The sequence below is a fragment of the Furipterus horrens genome, unplaced genomic scaffold (genome assembly GCF_987537825.1).
Source record: "Furipterus horrens unplaced genomic scaffold, mFurHor1.1.pri manual_scaffold_7, whole genome shotgun sequence".
Taxonomy (NCBI): Eukaryota; Metazoa; Chordata; class Mammalia; order Chiroptera; family Furipteridae; genus Furipterus; species Furipterus horrens.
Genome location: NW_028327177.1, coordinates 19,989,269 through 20,012,007, shown reverse-complemented (window position 1 = coordinate 20,012,007; position 22,739 = coordinate 19,989,269). Strand labels below are relative to the sequence as shown.

Genomic DNA, 22,739 nt, shown 5'->3' with positions numbered 1-22,739 from the left:
TCTTAAAGTAATCTTATTTTTACAGACCCGTTGATAACCATGGAAAGATCTGCTGCCCACTTAATCTTTGTTATATATCAAAGTAAAACTGCAGAGGTAATGGTTTTATAGGAGGATAAAACATTTATTTAACTGGAAACACTAATCTTTATTTTCATCATGCTGAAGTGTGTGGTTACAATCAGTTTCTATTAAAACACTACATAGAATAAGCAAAAAATAAGTTAATACATTGTAAACTTACATACAGCTTCATCAATTAACAGGTTTGAGAACAAACAAGCCATTTTAAGACTTTGGAGCTACATTTAGTAGAAAACTGCAAACACTCACATCTTATCAACCCCAAGTAAGACACTAAAGGACCAGTCAAGACTTCTTAAACCAATAACACAGAGACATGTTTATTTTTGGTTACAGTCCCCTGCTATGCACAAGACCACTGGAATGCTGGAACAATTACACGTCTGGAAACGGCACAAAGCAAAGCAAGGAGATAACATGCCAGCCTTACAAAAGCTGTCTTGACAGTGCAAACTTTGCATTTTCTCCTCCTGAACCACTAGGGCGAGAATGGGTACCTCAGACGACACGGCAGGGTCACGAGCATGCTTTCTACACCACACCGGCGGGACATTTACTTGAGCCAGGCCTCCATGCCTTTGAAGATACCTCGGGTCCTCAAGAGTGAACAGGCTTCAGCTAAACATAGTGCAAATCAAATACCCAGGAGCAACACGACATAACAGGGGCCGCCCTAGGTCGACCTGCTGCTTCTCCACCTGGCACCACACCACACGGGACAGATTGGCACATGGGGACAACCACTTCTAACTAGGTTTTGATATGAAAGGCGGTGCGGCGGAGAGAATGCAGGGCCACCACGCAGCAGCCCCGCAGCAAGGCCCCGATGTTGTAGACGGGGTCTGTGCCCCCTCTCTGAGTACTGAAGGCCCACAGCACGGTGGGCACCACGGGGGCGGCCACGGCCAGGAGATCCACCAGGAAACTGTGGCTCCAGTACTGCCTCCCGACGGCCCCCGGGGCCAGCGGCAGGAGCCCGTCCCACCTTTCCTCGGCGCAGCCTGCGAAATCCAGCTCGCGCATGAGGCGGTTCGCGGGCGCTTTCGTATCCTCCGCGGCATCGGGGGTCTCCACGGGAGACAGAAGGATGGCCGAGTTCGGATTCCTCGGAGTTAAGTCAACCATTAACGCCGAGAGGGACTCCAGGAAGCTTCCTGTGGAGTCGGCCTCGGACTCCTCGGGGGACGCTGAGCTCGAGGGGCAGGCGTCCTGGAGCTGGAGCACGTACTGGATGAGCTCGGAGACGGCGGGGCTGTAGGGAACCACGTCGGTCTGCACCGCGCGCTCCACCGCCACGCCGCCCTCCTCCGCACGCACCGCCAGGGGGCGGATCTCCAGCACCTCGGCCCCCGCGGCGGGACAGAGAAGCTCCAGGGCGCCGGCCTCCGTGGCGCTGGCGGCCACCAGCTCCTCCAACGAAGCGGAGCCGTCGGCCGCGCTCTCTCCCGCCAGCAGCTCGCCGCCGGCCCCCTCCTCCGGGGCCCGCCCTTCCAGGGGCAGCCCGTCTGCCATCTTGCCGAAAGGGGCGCTTCGGGTGCAGCTTTTCTCTGGGGAGTCGCACGGGAGGTCCAGACACAGTTCATCCCTCAGGGAGCCGCTGTGCGCCATCTCCATGCTCTGGAGGAGGGACTCCAGCTTCTTGTTTTGAATGTTTATGTCCACGAAGTATTTCTGAATGCCTTTGTCTTTATCGGCCAGGCTGCTCCTCATGGTCTCGATGACCTGCTTGAGCTGTTTGATCTCCTTCCTGGCTTCCTTGAGGGCCAGCTGGGCCTCCACCCGGTGGCACTCTTCTTCAATCCAGTCTTCCCGCATCCGTGCCAGCTGGGACTTCAGCTCCACGATTTCCGATTCCCTAGGGTGAGAAGAGAGCAAGGCTGAGCAAAGGGCACCTGGGAGCCAGGTGGCAAGCGATTCTGACACACAGCCAAGAGCCCATGCTCTTCCACTGGAAGCACAGAGGCTAAATCAGTTTTGACGTTTTTAGCCATGAATGTCCCCCACCCATCCCAATTGTAAAATGGCTTAAATAATCGTAGTAGAATCAGAATAAAACCTCTACTGTTGGGTCTGTTTTTTGGGGGGGGGGGGCGTGGTGGTCACTACATGTCAGACATTGCATTAAGTACTTTACAAGCATTATACTCTATACTTAATATTTGAAATGTTATTATCAGAATACATTAATCTCTTAGCTTTTATTGTCATAGCCTACTCTTTTATATACCTACAGTTTGTGGAAACAAAGTCCATTTCACTTTGAATCACCTATTTAAGAAGGCAGAGTTATTCAGTTCATATTGCAGTGATAATTTAAAAAAATTAAATCATATAATACTGCATATTACTAGGACTTTGTGAAATGTTGATTATTGTATCTCCTCTCAGATAAGATAATATTGGTTGGATCCATCCTACATTGAAGAGAATATATCCTGTTTTCTTAGATCCTTCACAGGATTCTACTTCAAGACTTTAGCTGAAAAATTCTTCCTTACATATAATTTCTTCATATGTCCTCATATTCTCAGTGGACATGAAGACCAGGAAGTAAGGATCCTTATATGAAGAGATGGTGTTAGTATCGCTGACTTAAATTTGGGCTTGAATATTCTCCAGTTCCACTGCCTTTATACCTCCATCCCATGACTGCTCAAACCCTCCTGTAGTTTCCTCAAATAAGACCAAAGATTTCCACAAAGTAGGCCTGACTCACAGCAACCTCACCCTGGGTTCCAGCTACCCTGGTCAGAGCTCCGCTCAGCCATCCTAAAACGTTCCAGGGAAAATCATCAAGCAGAGAATCTGAGCTGCTCCAAGAGGTCAAAGGTCTTTTCTCCCTGAGATAAAATCTCTTAAGCAATTGGGGTTGCTTTGTTTTGTTTTGTTTTGACCTTAACACTTGGCCAAGAATAATGAAGCTCTTCCTTCAGCACAGAAATAACTTGCAGGAATCACAGCGCACACAGCCAAGCCGGCCCCTCTCTCACAGAAATAAACAGAGCTTAATAGGGGCTCACTGTGTGTGACCCATTCTTCGGGAAGAATGACTGGTTCGTCCCAGTGTTCCTGCCATTTAAAAATAACCGGGCACACACCCAGCTCCTCACATCAAAGCTGCACCCACCCAGAAAAAGCAGGTAGTTCCCTCTCTCCTAGACAGCTCCCCTCAACTCCTGAAGCAGCCAACTCTTATGAGAGACTGATTTATGAAAGGTGACAAATATGAAATAAAATCACATTTCTTCCAGTTTTCTTGAGTGTGGTTTCATGTTTCATTTTGTAGGAAAGAAATGGTCCTCAACCCCCAAGTGCAGGGACTGTGGATTCACCTGTCATGGAGGCGGCGCTCAGACTCCTTCAGCTTGGTCTTCAGGTGTCTCACTGTCACCTCTTTCTGCTGCAGAGGAGTCAGATACTGCTCTGGATTTGGGGGTTTGACACCGTGGTTTTCACCACACGACATGTACCTTCCAGACCGCCTGAAACAGCACAAGTCATGAGATGTTACTTTTTGCCCCGGTTTCTTTGGTATGAAAAGAAAAGTTAAGGCACAGCGAGTAGCTTGAGAAGAAATGGCAGCTGTGTGGCGGGGTCTTAAACCTCAGTGATGTGTGACCTCCCTGTGAAAGGGGAGTCATATACCTGCCAGTCTCAGGATGTTCACGCTTGGAAAAGCGGGGTGCTGTCTGTGGAGGGTGACAGGGGAGAGGGAGGATTCTCTGTGGCTTCCTAATGGTCTCACATAGAATAATGCACAATTGTCCACGGGCCTGCCTGTTGGTTCAGAGTAACATGCTGTTATGGGAAAGGACAATGAGTGGGGGCGGGGGTGGGGGGGGAGCAAGATGACCTCACTTCCCACACAATGTGCCCCTAAGATCCTGATTGTTATTAGTTGAATTCAAATTGTTCTGAAATCAGTCCCTAGAGTGAGTGTGCTGATTCGATGGCAAGTTTCCTCCTCCTGATGGGAATGAGGCTACCCCACGCTCACCAGAGTGTTTTGTAAGAGTGGTGCCCCATGTTCTACAACCTGCGCCCTGCCCCCAGCTGCAGTCCGGGCCCCTCTCAGGCCTGACCAGGAGCCTGGCTTCCCTCTTGTGAGAGGGAACAGGACGCCCAGAGGAAGAGGAAAGAGAACTGAAGGAGGGCGGCTGGCAGCTTCTGCCCTGACTCTGGACCCAGCCCAAGCTGCTGCACTCACCCTCGTTCCCCTGCGCCTGCACTACGTCCAGGATGGCCTTCGTCCAGTTCCCAGCCCTCTGGTCCTCCTGTCACGGCATAGCCATTGGGATGCGCAGTTCCCTCTTTCTGCCTCCCCGCCCCCATCCCCAAGGACTAATTAATTCCTCACTTGACCTTCATGTCTCATTTCAATTTCACTTTCTCAGTGAGGCCCCCTCTGATCCCTCCAGACTTGAGATGGATGCCCTGGCCACCTTTTACATACACGATACTTGCAGAATAATCCTAATGTGTGTTTTTATCATTCGATTGATTGATTGATTGAGCTTAGAGAGACAGGAAGGGAGAGAGAGAGGCAGAGAGGGATTGATTTGTTTTTCCAGTTATTTATGCATTTATTGGTATTTTCTCTGGGAATGAAACCCACAATCTTGGCATACTGGTAAAATGCTCTAACCAACTGGGCAGGGCATCTTAATGTGTTTTTGTCATTAGATGAGGGAGGTCTTCCTTCTCCTCTGGGTGGTACACGCAGGGACCATCTCTGTCGTTCACTGCTGTATTGCCAGCACTTCACACAGTACCTGGCACATCGTGGTACTCAACACATAGCTGGCATTTCAATGAACACATGAATGATTCCATTTTTCCTCCCTATCCAGACTACTCAGACTGCTGGAACATATGGAAGATTGTGGCTCGTGTTCCTTCTGCGGCAGCCCTTAAACAATCAGCAGAGTGTGGGAAGGAGAAAAGTGTCTTATGGCAGAATAAGGCAGCGAGTCAAGAGCTGCGTAACTTTTTTGGCCTTTTTTGAAGAGGACTTACCACGGAGGACAAGCTAGGAACCGTGAATTGAAAGATGATCAGTACATACTCACCTCATGACTGGGCTGCAGTCACTTCCCTTGTAGGAGCCAGAGTTGCTACTACTTGGGGAAGAAGGTGCATAGCCGGGATGGGCATTAACAGGACTCAGCTGATTCCTGCACAGCATGGCCAGCACATCCTTTTCCCGTGGGGACGGCGGGCTGCTGCCAGCCTTGTGCGATGAGGCGCCATTACTCCGCCCATGGGGACCTCGACTGGGGAGAAGCATGAGAAAATATTAAACCCTTTGGGGCTATTGGTACCCGATGCTGATGCTTCACTCCTTAGAACTAGTCACCCTAAAGGAATCCAACTTATAGAATGGAAAGAGGCAATATCATTACTAGTACAAACTGCCCTTCTGCCTTCCTTCCCGCCTGCCCGATACCTGCCCTCCTTGGGCCCTCAGCACAGGTAATCTCTCCTCTGCTGTTCTTTTCAATGGTTTCTGACCACAAAGCTTGTTTTGGATTAAAGCCAACTGCCCACTAGGAACACAAACCATGTAAATATTGATTTGGTTTAAGTCCATTTTGGAGGTTGTTTTGAAGATGTGGTTTTTGTTCCAGTACACCTGTTGCAGCTCTAAGATAGTTGCATCTGATTCAGGTTGGGGTAAGAAAATTGGGGTGATTCATTTGGAAGATGGGGAAAGAAGGGTTGCTCAGAAAGAAGGAGAAAATAGGACAGATAAACATAGCCCACATTAAATGTATCAAGTCCATAATACTAGCCACCTGTTTGTTTCCCTCTCCAATAATTTAGCACAACTTTTATTATTTCACTGCTAAAATGTTGCGATAGGTCCCTCTCCATTCCCTGGTCTCCTGCCTTAACCCCTCTAGCAAAAGACTGACCCTGTGGCTGGAGTGGCCTTTCTAAAATGGAATTTGAAGACCACTGCCCTCCCCAAGGCCATTCATTGGCTCTCCACTGCCTCCAGAGTAAAGGACAAACTCCTTAACCTGCTCACAAAGTCGCGTCCCCCACTCTGTCCCTCCCATCCTCTGCCACTGCCCCCTCCTCCCTCTCTTCTAGCCTTCCACATGAATTATAGTTTCCTTCCGATCCACGCTCCCCATCATCCTAATATTTTAAACTTACCATTTTCTCTCCCTAGAATGTTCTCCTTCTGCTCCCTACCCTAAGCCCTGGGATTCCTCCTACTCCAGGCAGCCTTCTCTGGATTCCTCCTTCGCAAGGCCAGTGTAGGTGCCACTCAATGGTGGCCCCTTATATTCTGTGCACACCTCCATTGTGATGCTTACCACCCCGCATTACACCTGCTAGACCAGGGCATGCTGAGGGCAGACACACAGCCTGGTCTTTGATATCCCTACTGCTGCCTGACACACGCTAGGTGCTTCTAATGATAGTAACTGAATAAACTGGGTTTACCTCCTGGCACTGCTGCTTAGGAACTTCGGCAAGTAAGCCACTTACTATATGGGGACATATAATAACTTACCCTGTCTTCCTCACAGAGTTGCATGCATGTGACTGCATTCGATAAGCTGTTCAGGGCAATTCAACTGCAGTATTATATTGTAGAATAAACTTGTTTGGACTTTCCTGGTAATCTAGTTCTAGAGGAAGCATTTTGAGAATGTTGAAATTACTTAAATCGGCTAGCAATTCTGTGTCAGGAAGATTTCTTGATGACATTACAAGAAAGCAATAGGGAACAAGATACCTTTCACCTGCTTTTTGACAATCCCTTCCTTGCCATTCTAATTAAAGCTGTATCCAAGGGACTCATCTCAATGAGAAACATACATGTATAAATGGGAATACTTGGCTCCATGACCACAATTACTTATTTAAAAAGTCAAACATGATTTCAACTAGCTGTCAACCCAGTAAATCACACATAAATGAAAAATCACCACGTTTGGAAGTTTAAAAGTTCTTTCCTTTTGAAATCATCCAAATGGACTCTGCCTCCTTTTCATGAATAGGGGACACTTTATATAGAACAGATGGGCTGATGGCTTTGTGACAAACCAACTTGAGCAGCCCAGTGGTGGGAGGACTTGAAGGAGCTGAAAAGAACACGTACTCTGGCTTGGGTTTGCCTCTCCACGCTGCGCTTCTAAGTCTGGCACCAACTGGCCTATTTCTTAATGTGGCTGTGAGAAATCTGGAGGCTCAGCCATTGCAAGACAGAAAGTAAGGGACTATCCCTAATTTTGACCTGGGGAATTCTATTCTGAGTTAACCTTCACCAAGGAAGGACCTTTTGTGACCCCAGCCCTATTCCCGAAGCTTTATGAACATTGTTTCACTTAATTCTGACTACCATGCTATAGAGCTGGTACAATTATTATCTCCTTTTCTTGTTATGTTGAAGTACTCATGCAGTAGGTAACTGAGGCTCAGGGCGGGGGGAAGGGGGTAGAAAAATGGGCCCAAGGACACACAGATTAACTGGGGATTAAATCCAGGTCTTTCAATTCTACAGAAATGTCTTGTACTTTACACAAACAGGTATACTACGTACTGGCTCTGTATGTGGTTATTACCTGAAGAATTTGCCACTGACTTCTTTGTGTGGCATGTGCTCTAAGGGACAAATTAAATTAGAGGAGGAGTTTGTAAGAACTCATCTGCTAGCCAGAATAAAGCAAAAGCTCTTAAGCTATTAAATATTACTAAGGTGCAATCAAATCTTCAAATATATTCTAGGAAATAAATTATTACACTGTAATAGCTTTTACACAAGAAACTACATGCTTAAAAATATCTGTTCTGTTCCTTACATTTAGTTTAGTTCAAAAGCTAACATATATAGGCACAAAGGCTTCACAATTGATGCTAAAGCATTTTTGAAGGAGAAGCAGGGATTCCATATTAGTCGTGGCTGTGAACAGGCAAACCCAAAGCTACCCTCCTCTGCCCATCCCAAATCCCATAGTTTGGTGGACAAGAATGAAATATACAAAGAAGATGTAGAATTCTGATGCCCCTACCCCATTCCCACAAACATGAATACAATAAATAGAAAGTGAGAGAAAGGAAGATGTGAAAAGCAAACTTCAGAAGGGGCCCAGGTGAATTTCTATTCCTCAGCCATTGTCCTTTACTCCAGGCAGCATTTTTATCAACGCCATCATCACCATCTTCATCATCACCATGATCACTGTTATGGGCTGAAGTGTGTGCCCCCCAAATTTACGGGTTGAAGCCCTAACCCCCTAGTACCTAAGAATGTGACCATATTTGAAAACAGGGATTTCAAAAAGGTAATTAAGTTGAAACGAGGCTGTTCGGGTGGGTTCTAATTCAATTTGACTAGTGTCCTTATAGGAAGAGGAGATTTGAACATAGACAAGTACAGAGAAAAGTCTTGGTGAAAAAGAGACAAGACGGCCATCTGTAAGTTAAGGAGACAGACCTGAGAAGAAGCCAATCCTGCTGCCACTCTGATCTCATACTAACAGTCTCCAAAATTGTGGGGAAGTAAATTTCTGTTGTTTAAGCCACCTAGGCTATGGTATTTTGTTAGGGCAGCCCTACCAAACTAGTATAATTATCATCACCATAATCACTACCGTCAGGCCCTGGCTGGTTTAGCTCAGTGGATTGAGCGTCGGCCTGCGAGCTAAGTGTCGCTGGTTCGATCTTCCAGTCAGGGTACATCAGAGAAGGAAAACTCTGACGCCAAAAAACCTCCGCTGCCTTGCGGCATACCTCTTCAGGGGAAAGGCTAAGGGAGTAAACCCCGACAGAAAATCCGGAGCCGGAGTCCCTTAGGCGGTTTGACGTTGTAGTCAACACCGGCAACTCCTGCGGCGCACCTGAAGCCAAGCTGTATTGACTCCGTCTTTCCCTTGGACCCTTCAGCTGCGAAGAGAGGGGGGTCTGCTGCATGGGCAACAGCAGACCCTCCATATTACCCTGCCCAGGCTCTGTAGCTTCAGCGTCATCGCAAGATGTCGATTCAACACGGGAGGAGACAGATACCATGTCACTCCCGAGTCGGACTGCACAGCCATTCTCGGCGGTGCAGATAGACTCTTAAGAAGCTACACCATCGTCTCTCGAGACGGACGGCTGCCGACGACGACGACGAATCACTACCGTCACTACCATCAGCAGCGGCGGCAGCATGAGGTAGGCATTATTATTACTCCATTTTCCAGAAGAGCAAACTGAGGCTCGGGCTCTGGGTTAGGCGCTTCATAAACAATGGACACTGAACTCAAGTCCAGGTCTCTTGACTCTAAATCTCAAGCTTTTTTTCCTTCTCACTCTGCCTCTGACTAGATAGGGTTTTAGTTTAAGAGAGAGAATTTCTCAGAAATAGCAGCAGAGTTGGACTTCTATAAGAAGAGGTCATTTGTAAATCTCTAATGTTTTGTTTTTAAAGTCACCTCTAAAAAATATTTCCACCAACTCCACATGTTCCTCTTTTCCCCCACCTCCCCTTTACCAAATATTCCTGTGAACCTTCTTCTTAGGAGCTAATTCTCCACGGAGAAAATTCCTTTATTATAGGAGGAAGGAGTCAATTAAAAAGGTCACAAGCTATTACAGAGTTTGGCATGAACACTGGCCCATCTAGAGGAGTTGTCCCACAGAACACAAAGAACACGAGATGCTGGAGCTATTTCATCACAGAAATCTATTCATGGTGCTTTGTGCCCAGGTCAGATTTTAAAAACAGTGAGGATAATGGATAGAACATTGCCTGTTTCAATTTTCCATCTATTAAGCATACATCTGATTTGCACATAATTATATTTAGCTATTTTATATTTAACACATCACTTTTTAATCATTTAGAGAAATCATGAACTCCAGATTTGAATATTTTTTCTAAGTCACTCAGACATTACCTTGGAATATAATCACAAACACAAATTCCTTTGAAATGCTTAATAAAATTGACTTTTTCTTCATGTCCCCCCCTCCTTTTTTTGCCTCTCTGTTCTTTGGTACCTTGTACCATAGGTATGCGCTACTTTCTTGACTGGGTTAGATAAGTGGTTTATTTGCAGAGAGAGCCACATCTGATTTATACAAAGAATGTTTATATTCATGTCCTCTGACCCCAAGGGCACTTTATTTCCAAAAACAGATCCTACTTGGGAAGAGAATAACTGCTTTTCCATTGTGGACTTCACTCTTTGGTCACAGGTTTGTCTGGCTTCAGCTTGGTTTTTAGTAAACTCTACACTGTGGGTCTCAGGTCCCTTTGTAAACAACAGCCAAAGCTTCTGCTTACCCAAGGGGAATGAGGAATGCCTTCTGGATCTTGGAAATGCAAAGTTTTAGAAATGAAACAGTTTTTCTCCAGGAAGGGACCTGAGTAAGTTATGTAGTCCAACCTCTTTTGTACAAATGTGGACACTGTGGCCCAGGAGAGTGGAGTGAGTGACTTCCCCACAATGTGAAGACAAATCATCCCCAGTGTGTTGTGGCTCATCCATTGCTTTGCTCAGGTTTCTGCTCGGAGCTTACCTGATGGCAGAGGTCTCCCGGAAGTAGCCTGTCTAAAATACTCCACACACCCCGTCACTCTCTCTTATAGCCATTCCCTGCATGTTCTATAAATAATTATATCATTTATGTACTTATTGTTTTTCTTTCCCTGCTAGAATGAATATAGTTTTCATGGCGTTTCGTTTACCGCCATATCTCCTGAGCCTGTCTCACAGTAGATGCTCAATAAATACTTGTCAAATGAGCCACTGATGGTAGTGGAGAGTCCCGTCCCACCAAATGTGAACAGAGGCTCCCATTTTCCCCAGTCTTCTCTCCCCAAATCCAAAGAACATCCATGGTGAACCCGGTAGATGCTTACCATGCTCCAAGCACTGACCTCACACTTTACCTGCATTAACCAATTAATCCTAATAATAAACCCTACGAGATAGGTAGGATTATAGCCCCCTTTTTTTTTTTTTGACAACTACTAAAATAATTTTTATTTTTTATTCAGTAAATTATATTTTATTGATTATACTGTTACAGTTGTCTTAATTTTTCACCCTTTGCCCTCCTCCACCCAGCACCTCCAACTCCCTTAGGCAACCCCCGCTCCCCACCATTGTTCAGGTCTGTGGGTCATGCGTACAAGTTCTTTGGCTGCTCCATTTCCTGTACCGTATGGGTCATTTGTATAAGTTCTTTGGCTGCTCCATTTCCTGTATTGTACTTTACATCCCCATAGCTATTCTGTAACTTCCTATTTGTACCACTTCATCCATTCCTTCACACCCCTCATTGGTCTGGCAACCATCAAAACGCTCTCTGTATCCATGATTCTGTCTCTGTTCTTCTTAGAGTCAACTGTTGATAGAAATGTATTTATTGTCATTTTACTGTTCATAGTTTTGATCTTCTACTTTACAGATGGGATAACTGAGTCACAGAGAAGTTAAGCAACTTGCTCAAGGCCACACAGCCTGCAGATGAAACTGGCATTTAAACCAGAGCCCACACACTTAGCTCTTTTGCTCTTTCAGGGGTGGCCTCTCATGCCTCTGCACTTTATACTTCCTTCCCCGCTCCCCCAAGTGAATGTTGGGGTGCCTAGACGGTCACTACACTTCTACACAAAGATTAAAAAAGAAAAAAAAGGAAGCTCAGCTAGAGGAAAGAAAGGGTGAAGTCGGAGTCTTCACAGCTTAAAGACAACAGATACATGAAGTGGAGAAGCGGAGGTGGGATGGGAGGTGGAAGACTAGTTTAATACCCATTTGAGTACACAGGTGAGTGAGGAGGAGAAAGTGAAGCGGACACAGAGCCAAAGGCTGGATGAAAGATAACACCGGCCAGGCCACGTGACCATAGGAGGAACCGTAGCAAAGAACAGCAATTTCAAATCGCTAAAAAATAAAAATAAAAACCACTCACTGGATAATAATAAAATATGAAGGGGCAGTAATGTGGGTGGCTCTATAGAAACATAAAGTACAGGTAAGTCACCTGCGTAAGGCGTCTTAATAACTACAGAGCAGGAGACAGTGCCTACTTGCGTGCGGAAGAGGACCGCTTGCTTCCCGCAGCAGACATGTGGACCTCGGGAGCGGAAATGCTGCCGGTGCTGCTGGAGGAGCTGAAATCGGCTTCACTACCTGAAAAACAACAGCGGAGACCGAAGGTGAAGGGAAGGAAACTGAGAACACGCTGGCCAGTCCCCTGCCCCCCTCCCCCAGGCCCCTGGCGCCCTGCCTTTGCACTCCAACTCAGCAGGTGGCAAGATTCCAGAGCTCCTAGCCTCTCGCCCAGTTTCCCCGGCGCAGGCAGGAGAAGGCGCAAATGTAAGGCATCGTTTCCTAAGCACAACAATGACCCACGTGTGGGGAGACATGAGCAGCCCTCCCTGGGAGGCGCACGCTCCCTCAGCAACAGCAACACGCGGGCCCAAACGTGAAGCAAAACGAAAAGCACACTTCTTGGACTCCAAGTACTTTTTTCAAGAGAGTTTATCTTTGGGCTTCCGTCATCAATAGCCACGCTTGCATTAGGCACTTAGGGTCTGGAGATCATCACCCAGTGAGAAGCAGTCAGGAAGAAAGCCTGGGCTCTCGGTAACTGCATGAACCCACACTCGCTGCTTACTGACTTCCTCTGACTGCAGCTGCGGGTTTCCCATAAAGAACAGAACCTTTGAGAAAAGAAGGAACTAAGAGTTCCAAACAGAATGAGAATCTCTGAATTATAGTAAAATTTGAAATTTTAGTTTTAGTTTTTTTGGGGGGGGGACAGTGGCGAGACTGTTTGTTAGTTTACAAAGATCACATTACAGTCTTGAGTACAGGCTACAGTTTGGTATGTAATTAGAAACATGCTGTGTGCTAGAATAATTAGTATGAATTCATTTCCCACGAAAAACATTATGTAGTTGTGAAATTGTAATGAAAAGAATCCATGGATTGCCTGGGGAAATGAAGGCGAGGGGAAGAGAGAGGCGAGAGAGAACAACTCGGAAGAAGAAAGAGGATTAACAGTAAAAGATGAAATTCCATATGCTTTCAGAAAACAAATCTAGGAGCGAAATGTAGTTGGCTTTGCCTCTCAGCTCCTACAACACAATTTCTGACTCTCTGCTCTGGAACCTAGAGCCAGCTCACATTTTGAGTTGAGGAAAATATGATTTAAATCCCTTGAGTTTCTCACAAGCAGCAAACAATAATTATAATAAAAACTATTTATTGAGTGCCTAGTAGGTTCCAGGCCCTGTATGAGATGCTTTCTATTCTTCATATTTTTGACAACTCTGTAAGGCAGGCATTAATCTTACTATTCTACAATTGAGGAGACCAAAGCTGACTTATGCAAGGCTTGTGAGTGACAAATCCTGCCCAGGACGAAATCCCTGCAGTACCTTTAGGAACCATGCTGTGTCCTTAGGAAGGCAGTGGAAAAAGAGGGTCATGGGAGGGTTCTAGAATAAACTATACAACACCATCTCGCTAACTGGCAAGATGAGCTATACGTGAAAGATGTGGCCAGACTGGCCCACTGGGGAACAGATCCTGTCACTGATGAATTGCGTTAGTTTTGCTAGAGGGGAAGGTAAAGAGTAGCAAAGCAGAGAGAGAAATCCCTCCATGGCTTCCAGGACCTCGCAGGAAGTTCAGCTTCCTCTGGGAAAGGGATGAAGAATGATCCCTGAGCACACATGACAGGGATGAATGTCACCTCCCAGCAGAATTCTGGGAGGATTAGGGTGGCGATTTATCAGGACAGGATGGGCTATTCCTTCTGGATTCCAGAGACTTTATCTAATGATATAATGAACTCTAGAAGCTCCCTGGACTTAATTAGCTGCCTCTGAGAAATCACTGGCTAAACTGTGATATTTACAGTCTCAAGGATTCATGATTGGTAGTGGTATCTAGTCCTGACAGCCTCATTTAATCAGTCTTGTCTGCTAGTAAGTTATCAAATTGGTTATTAAATCATACACTTGGATGCTTTTCAAAAATAGATACTCTAGCTGCAGCTATCAGGTTTAGATATTATTTCCAGCCTGGCTGGGTAGCTCAGTTGGTTAGAGCATTGTCCCAATAAGCCAAAGTTAAGGGTTCGATCTCTGGTGAGGGCACATAAAGAATCAACCAAAAGATGCATGAATAAGTGGAACAACAAATCAATGTTTCTCTCTCTCTCTCAAATTAATCAATAAACATTTTTTAAAGATATTTCCTAATGTAAAATTATTAGTCTGAAATGCTCAATTTTCATTCCTTAAAAGATACACAATAGCCATCAATCATAATTTAGCTGTTTGCATAAAAATGGAAATTCTTAAAGAGGAACAGACAATTGCTGAGAATCCACTGTTCCCTTACGATGCCTTTGATCTGTGGTAATTATGTTCTCTGAACTGAAAGGACAACTTTGTTCTACACTTTATTGCTACTGGCACTAAATATATTGACTCTTACGTGTTTGCAGTGCCTAAGGTCACTGTGTTCCTGTACTTTTCAAACTTATCCTCTGCACATCTGATAGAGAGTTGAAGGCTCATTCAGGGTACCCAGGAGATGCATTCAGGACTATCTGAATAATATGACAGTGAAAAATAGATATGTTACTTCCCAACTATTTCAGTTTCTCATTTGAGAAAATATGAACTGTTTCCAGTTTGGTTAATGCAATGTGAAGTCGATGCACTCTATTTAAGGGATACACGGGAAAGTCCATTTTACTACATAATCTGATCTACTCTCCACAATTACTAAGCAAGTTAACTAAGAGGAAGGCTGGAGACCTGAAAACACCCCATATATCTATTCCTTGACAACAAAGACACAAGGAAGGAGAGGCACTCTTTATTCATTTCCTTTAAACAATGAATGCAACAAGGTTATTGTTGTGGGTGCTGTAGTTCAATGCTCTTTTGGGTTGCTAAAATCACACAAAGAGAGGACCTATACTAAAAATATAGGCCCTGAGTCAGACAGCTGGGTTCAAATCCCACCTCTACTGCTTATTAGATAGAGCATGTTAGGCATGTTACTTCACCTCTCTGTGGCTCAGTTTCTTAATTGTAAAGGGCTTAAAAATACAACTTTTATTAACTACACATTCCCTTTGTAGATAATTTAGAGACTATTAATTCCATCACCAAAAAATAACTATTGTTAACCTTTTGATATACAGCTATTCAGACTTCATACTTAATGTATTATCATGTAACCTAATTGTTTTTCTTTTAATATGTGAATATCTTTAAAGCATACAACACTTTGTTTCATTAAATCAATGAATATGTAGGCTATTTCCAATCTTCCTACTATTAATAACAAACACTATGTACCAGAAGCCATCCCAAGCATCTTCTACATATTGAATCATTTATTTCTCATGATAGAACAGACCCAATGAGGTAAGGACAATTATCAGTCCCTTTTACAGATAAGGCAGAGAAGTTGAGTGACACAAACAAGGTGACACAACTACTAAGAAGTGGAGCCAAGACTGGGACCCAGGCCTTCTGACCCCACGGTCTAGTTCTTAAACATAAGCTTAATGTTCAAGGGGTATCTTTGGGCATACAAATTTATATCCTTGCCTGCTTATTTCTTTAGAATAAATTCCTAAAAGTAGTATTTTTAAACCAAAGAATATGGTCAATTTAAACTTTTAATAATTCAATATTATTAAATATTAAAGACTTTTAGTAATTTAATATTTAGTGATTGCCTCATTTGCCTGTATGTAGACACCCAGTTGGGTATCTCTGATGTCACAGGGAATACTTTGACAAAGCATGAGAAACAATATTTGGATGTCGAAGAGTCATACTTGAAAAGCTGAAGGGAATTTAAAATATGAATATTCAACTCATCCTCATCAATACTGTCTTCTTCCTTGTCAATATTGTCTCAATCAGCTGCTGTGGTTGGTGGAGCAGGACTCCAGGACTGAACAGACAGGATGAACTTGACCTTGAAGATACCATGTGGTGCCAGTCCTGGTGCTTGAGCACCCAGCAGCCAAAGGCATTTTCCAGCCATAAGCTACGCTCACTGGCCTCCAGAAATTCTGGTGGTTTTTCATTTGGTAGCCTGGCTGGATTCTGTTGAGAGGCATTACTTTATTCATAACTCTAGGATACCAAGCATTCTCTGCATGTGATGGAAAGTCCAGGAATTAGAGAAGGAAAAATGGAAACAAAAATAATATGTGTAAAAACTGATGACTTATTTTTTTAAAAAAACACTGACTGCGATGTGGTCTCTCAGGACATTATTAATTTTGCCTGCTTTCAGGACACTGTGAGGTCCTCATACCTCAGTACCCCCTGGACCTCTGAGAACAGGCCAATCCTGACATCTACAAAGGTGCATTAAGCCATTCTCACCAGAGATTGATGCAACCCGAAGCCCCTTTAGCCTAAAGGTGTCACCACAAAGCTATCAAATTAATTCAGGTTGGCCACGTATACTCCCACCTCAAATACAGGCAGCCAATTAATAAAGGAATAAAAACAAAAACAAAAGCCATTCTCTCATCCCCCATTCCCACACACAGACACACAGATCTTTTATTTAAAGGTCTCCAGGGAGGAGAGATGAGCCACTTTCACTGAAGCCAAGCAGAGCTATTAGGGAGCAGCTGGGGCACTGGACAGATGTAATTACATGAGACACTATAAAGGAAGCTACTCTATAAAGTGGGTTCAGAACTGACTTATAGCTGCAAAGCTTTGTGGGGCGGCAGGCAAGGAATCCAAAAAATGTTTCACAAACAAAACAGGACTTTAGTTTTAGAGTTTGCAAACTCTTCCTTGAATCTGCTATAGGTGCTTATCTCAGAAAGGGCAATATTTGATCAAAAGGCCAATCATCTGATTAAAAATTATAGAAGGCTATTCTTACATTTCAGAACTGACTTCTTCCTGAAAATTGTTTAATATCATTTTTATTTATATCATAACTTCATACAACATTTATCTTTATTCTGATGTGCAATGAATGGAGCTGCCATAAACATAAAAGTATATATATATTTATATATACACACATATATATACACATACACATATATATAAGAGAGACATTTAAAAATAAAAATGTTCAAATTTAAAGTATTGAGAAGTGAATAATTTTGTATTGCTAAATCTACATAAAAATAAAACTACTTATGGGAAAATACTAGTCAAATATTATAAATATAAAGAAATTATTGGACTTCCAGCTAAGATGGAGGCCTATACAGACACGCTGCATCTCCCTCCACAACTAAGAAGGAATACAACTACCTCAAAACTAGAGACAACCATATGTACTAGAAAACTGAGCTGCATGGAAGTTCAACAAAGATATAAAGAAGAAATACTCATCCAGAGAGGTAAGGGGGGCCGAGCCAGGGTGGAGAGGATGGTGTGGTGGCGGCAGCAGCGGTGGCAGTGGCAGGCTGGCAAAAAGCGCAGTCACATGTTTTAAAAAGTAGAGAGGGACATCTGGGGAGCACTCCCAGCCCCAGACCAGACCACGCAGCTCAAGGTCCCAGCACCGGGGAAAATAAAGTCTCATGGCTTCTGACTGTGCAAACCAGTGGGGGTTGGGGCAGAGGCAGAAACTGCTGGTCTCTCAGCAGAGTCAGCTTGTTTAAAGGGCCCCCATGGTCCTAAAATGTCCGCAGACCCACCCACTCTTGGAACAACAGCCAGGGCAATAGCTACAGAGGTGTCAGTCCCATATGGAAGTGAGAGAGGTGCCTGGAAAATGGGCGAGTGCTGAGCAAGTGACATTGTTCCCTTTCAGACCCTTCCCCCACATACAGTGCCACAATGTAGTGAAATGGGTCGCCCCACACTGACAAATACCTAATGCTCTGCCCCTTACAACTTAACAGGAGTGACAGCTCTACTTGGGATGCAGAGGTGAATAAACACAGGAGCTTGTCAAAATGAGGAGAGAGAGAAGTATGATGCAAAAGAGGGAATGGATCAAGGTTCCAGTGGGAGAACTAAGCAACAAGGAGATAGCCAACCTAAAAGATGTAGAGTTCAAAACACGGTGATAAAGATGATCACAGGCTTGACAGATATGCTTGAGTGTGGCAAATGTGTAAGGGAAGAGGTGAAGGCTATGCTAAAAAAAAAAAAAAAAAACAGAAAAAAATCCACACAAAGCCAATGGTGAAGAGAAGGAAATCGGGGTTCAAATCAATGATTTGGAATATGAGGAAGAAAAAAAAAAGTCAACCAGTACAGAATGAGGGAACAAGAATTGAAAAAAAATGAGGTGAGGCTTAGGGACCTCTGGGACAACTTTGACTGTGCCAACAGCCATATCATAGGGGTGCCAGAAGGAGAAGAGGAAGAGCAAGAAATTGAAAGCTTATGTGAAAATATAATGAAAGAAAACTTCCCAAATTTGGCGAAGGAAATAGACATACAAGTCCAGGAAGGACAGAGAGTTCCAAACAAGCTAGACCCAAAGAGGACCACACCAAGAAACATCATCATTAAAATGCCAAATGTTCAAGATAAAGAGAGAATCCTAAAAGTAGCAAGAGAAAAGCAGAGAGTTACCTACAAAGGGGTGTCTATAAGACTGTCAGCTGATTTCTCAAAAGAAACTTTGCAGGCAAGAATGAACTGGCAAGAAGTATTCAATGTGATGAAAAGCAAGAACCTACAACTAAGATTACTCTATCCAGCAAAGCTATCATTTAGAATGGAAGGGCAGATGAAGTGTTTCCCAGACAAGGTAAAGCTAGCTAAAGGAGTTCATCATCACCAAGCCATTATTATATGAAACGTCAAAGGGACTTATTTAAGAAAAAGAAGATCAAAATTATGAACATTAAAATGACAACAAACTCAAAACTATCAACAACTGAATCTAAAAAATAAAAAAAGAAAATCCAACTAAGCAATCCAGAATAGCAACAGAATCACAGGTATGGGAATCATTTGGGAGGTTATCAGCAAGGAGGGGGAAGGGAGAGAAATGGGGAAATGGTGCAGGAACTAAGAAGCATAATTGGTTGGTACAAAACAGACAGGGGGATGTTAAGAATAATATAGGAAAGGGTGAAGCCAAAGAACTTATATGCATGACCCATGTACATGAACTAAGGGGGATGGGATTGCTGGAAGGAAGGGGGGGTACTCAGTGGAGAGGAGCAAAGGGAAAAAAATGGGACTACTGTAACAACATAAACAGTAAAATATACTTAAAAATTATTTATAACATATGATAAGTAAAGGGCTAATCTGCATAATTCACCAAAAGCACACACAAATTTGAAAAAAAAAAAAAAACAAAAACCTAACAAGAAAATAAGCAAAGGACATAAACGGGCAGATGAAAGATTTTCTTCATCAGACTAGCAAAAAAGAAAAAGTCACGTTTGCTAATACTGGCTCTGTGAAGGGTCTGGGGAAACCCTCGGGTCAGAATCAGTGAGAGCGTGAATTGAAGCAACATGGATAAAAAGAAAACTGTACTGCCAGGATCCATCCCGCACAGAAGCCTGCCAAGGGACCACCTAACTGTCCGCCCATAAGGGTTCTGTAGTCATGAAAAGAAGCGACATGAGCCTGTATGTGCAGAGTGAAAAGACCTGAAAACAGGTAGAAAATCAGTTATTAGTTAAGAATGACGAGATGCAAAATAGTGGGTGTGGCACAAGTGCTTTTGTGTAAATACATCTTTAAGTATTATAACCTGCTATATGCTCTTCTGGGAGTATTAAAAAAGATCTGTTAATAGTGGTTTCCCTGGGAACAGGCCAGTGAGGATAGAGAGACTCTTATTTTCATTTTATATATGTATTTCTAAACATGTACATTTACTCTTATTATACAAATTATAAATAGGGGTCCGGGGCAATTGTGATTAGTTTCTTCTTCTTTTTCTTTAAAAACATATAAATTTTTGAAAAGAAAGTTATTTTATAAGAAAAGTACACCATATAATGTACTATGGAGAGGGTTTTGGAGTCAAGCCACGTGGGTTTGAATCATGGTTCCTTTCTCTGTGGAGCCTCAGCAAGTTATTTACTCTCTCTCTCTCTCTGCCTTAGTTTCCTCAGCAGTAAAATGGGAATGAAGATATGAATAGTAAGTTCTGCTAAGGGACTGTGAGAATTAGGCGAAACATAAAAAAAAAAAATTAGAACAGTGCCTGGCATATAGCAAACACTATTATTTCTAGCTAAAACCATAGGTACAGTAGCTAAAGAGTACTTCCTACCCCACAGTAGGAAATACCTTATCCCACTTAAATTATACATTTTTGTAAACACTCTTTACAAAAGATGGTTTTCCCTCAGCCATTCTGCAGTGGAGAGCATGTTTCTATTTTTTACTCTGTGTGTGTACACAATAGACCATGTCTGAAGATCTATGGTCCTCAAGGAAACTTCCCATGGACTCCTCTAAAAACCTCTCGGGTTGCCCCTGGGTTAGAACCCTGCCTTCAGAAAGCCGCAGGGAAAATGCACACAGATTTGCAGCACCTCCATCCTAGCAGAGGCCAGCCCGCTAAGCAGGCGGCTCTGAAGGTCAGAGAATGGGACAGAGGGAGCATGGGAGGGAGGCCCAGGAGGGCCAACAGGGTCAGAGACAGCTCCACCTAGTCCACTCCTTTATCTTGAGCTGGCTCAGCTACCTGTCCTGGCAGAGATCCAGGCAAGCCACCTGCGCACAAAGAAAGCAGATGAAAGAAGTGATAAAAAGAGGTTGTAAAGGGATTGCAAGAAAGGAGGAGGAAATGGAAATTTCTGACCAAGCCCAGTGTTTATGAGTTTCACACAGGGACCCAGGATACATTTAGTCATCCTCCGCTTCACTCCCAGGGGAAATTAAGACAGTGCACTGGCCAAACTGAGCAGAACACAGGAGAGGAGAATAGGTGCTGCGTGGCTTTGCGAATGATCGCCCAACCTGGGGCCTGCTCTCTTTATTAGCAATAAATGTGTGGCCCTGCCAATTTACCAGAGATGGCCAAGAGGAGAACGCTAGAGAAGAGATCCATCAGTCCAACCAGAAACACATCAGATGCCCCTAACATTCTCCAGTGCCCCTGCCACGCACTACCCTGCATCACCAGAAGGCGGCGTCAGCCTGCAAGTTCACACACCCACAAAGTCAACCTAAAGAAGGTGCTGTAAAGCCTGGCTCTTCCTCTCACTAGTAAATGTCTTCTTGGCCAAGTTTTTTAACCTCTCTAAGCCTTAGTTTCTTTATGTATGTATTATACATGTATACACACATGCATATGTACATGGTTTTTAAAGGTTAATTTGTTTATTTAACAAGAATTTATTGAGCGCCTGCCATGTACTTGACATGCTCATGAACATTAATCTTGTAATTAATATTAATAATGCATCCTGACTGGTGTGGTTCAGTGGCTTGAGCACCGGCCTGTAAATCTAAAGGTCACTTGTTTGATTCCCAGTCAGGGCACATGCCTGGGTTGCAGGCCAGGTCCCCAGTAGGGGGCGTGTGAGAGGCAACCACACATTGATGTTTCTCCCTCTCTCTTTTTCAATCCCTTCCCCCCTGTCTAAAATTAAATAAGATCTTTAAAAAAAAGTAATGCAATGATTCCTAAACTTTACTGTGAATAGGATCACCTGGGAAATTGAATAACAGTGCAGATTGCCTGGCAACACTCACAGAAGTTCCAGTTCAGAAGGTCTGGGGGGGACTCAGGAATTTGCATTTTTCATAATTTTTAATCATTGTGAGGAGGAACATTCCAAAAATAAGAGCACCTGGTCTCTCTCTCCAGGTCCAGGCAAATACAAGGGCTTTCCTCACTGGGAAGTGGAAGGTGAGCGAGCAGAAATCAAGGCACATAGGCAGCAGAGAAAAGAGTTCATCTACAGGCAAAGCACACAGGAGCGAGGAGTTTCATTACAGAGCAACCTGTCTCCTCACAGCTTGCCAGGAACATTTACCTGGGCCACATGAATTTTCAGAGGATTGGAAGGGAAATGGAGACACAGAAAAGGCACAGATTGTTCAAAACTGGGCAGTTCCAGCCACACACATGTGCCAAAACGTTGGGCTGCAAAGCTTACAGGAGACATAGCAGTGAATCCACTATGTGAAGCCCTCCCAATCCTGTGTGAAAGAGGAGGGGGCCCTAGTTTAGAGTCTGGGGTCTCAACCACCACTTGGCAGAAAGAAACACCTCAAGATCCTGCCCGCTCTCCATCTGGGTTACCTCATTGGCCCTAACCTGCTGTCTCTGGTGCGGTCACATGACTGACCACACCAACTGATGCGCTGAACGGCACCTGTGTCATCTCCCACATTGAATCAGCACCGGCCCAACCCCTTCAGCAGGTTAGCGAGGAGGGAGCCCTCTCCCCTACCTCCCTTCACTGAGCACGCCGGGCAGGGTTCCATCCATAATGCCCGTGAACTTCATGCACATTGGCTACTTTAGGGTCCTGGTAATAACAAAAGCAACAACGCCCTGAAGAATTTTCCAGACTCACACGTTCTTTCTCTTTGACTTCTTGTCGAACATACTGTACTAAATTGGATTTCTGCCCCTTTAAAAAGCTAGCTGGAGAGCCTACTGCTTCTATTTAAAGAGAAGTGTTTATCCAGTGTTTACTGAAATGAGGTGCCTGCCCTTCGTGTCTGGCAAGAAAACCTACAT

General features: G+C 44.2%; 1 protein-coding gene across 4 annotated transcripts in view; it reads right to left on the bottom strand.

Moving 5' to 3' along the window:
* Positions 1 to 22,739, bottom strand: part of SYBU (syntabulin) — a 108,352-nt gene continuing 85,613 nt past the window's right edge. For all 4 annotated transcript variants that reach the window (XM_090283437.1, XM_090283436.1, XM_090283438.1 and 1 more), the window contains 4 exons: positions 12,122 to 12,224; positions 5,154 to 5,357; positions 3,417 to 3,566; positions 1 to 1,939 (listed from right to left, as the gene is read on the bottom strand). In XM_090283437.1, the coding sequence (XP_090139563.1) occupies positions 835 to 1,939; positions 3,417 to 3,566; positions 5,154 to 5,357; positions 12,122 to 12,224 (1,562 nt within the window). In that variant the 3' untranslated portion in view covers positions 1 to 834. The remainder of the gene's footprint in view (positions 1,940 to 3,416; positions 3,567 to 5,153; positions 5,358 to 12,121; positions 12,225 to 22,739) is intronic.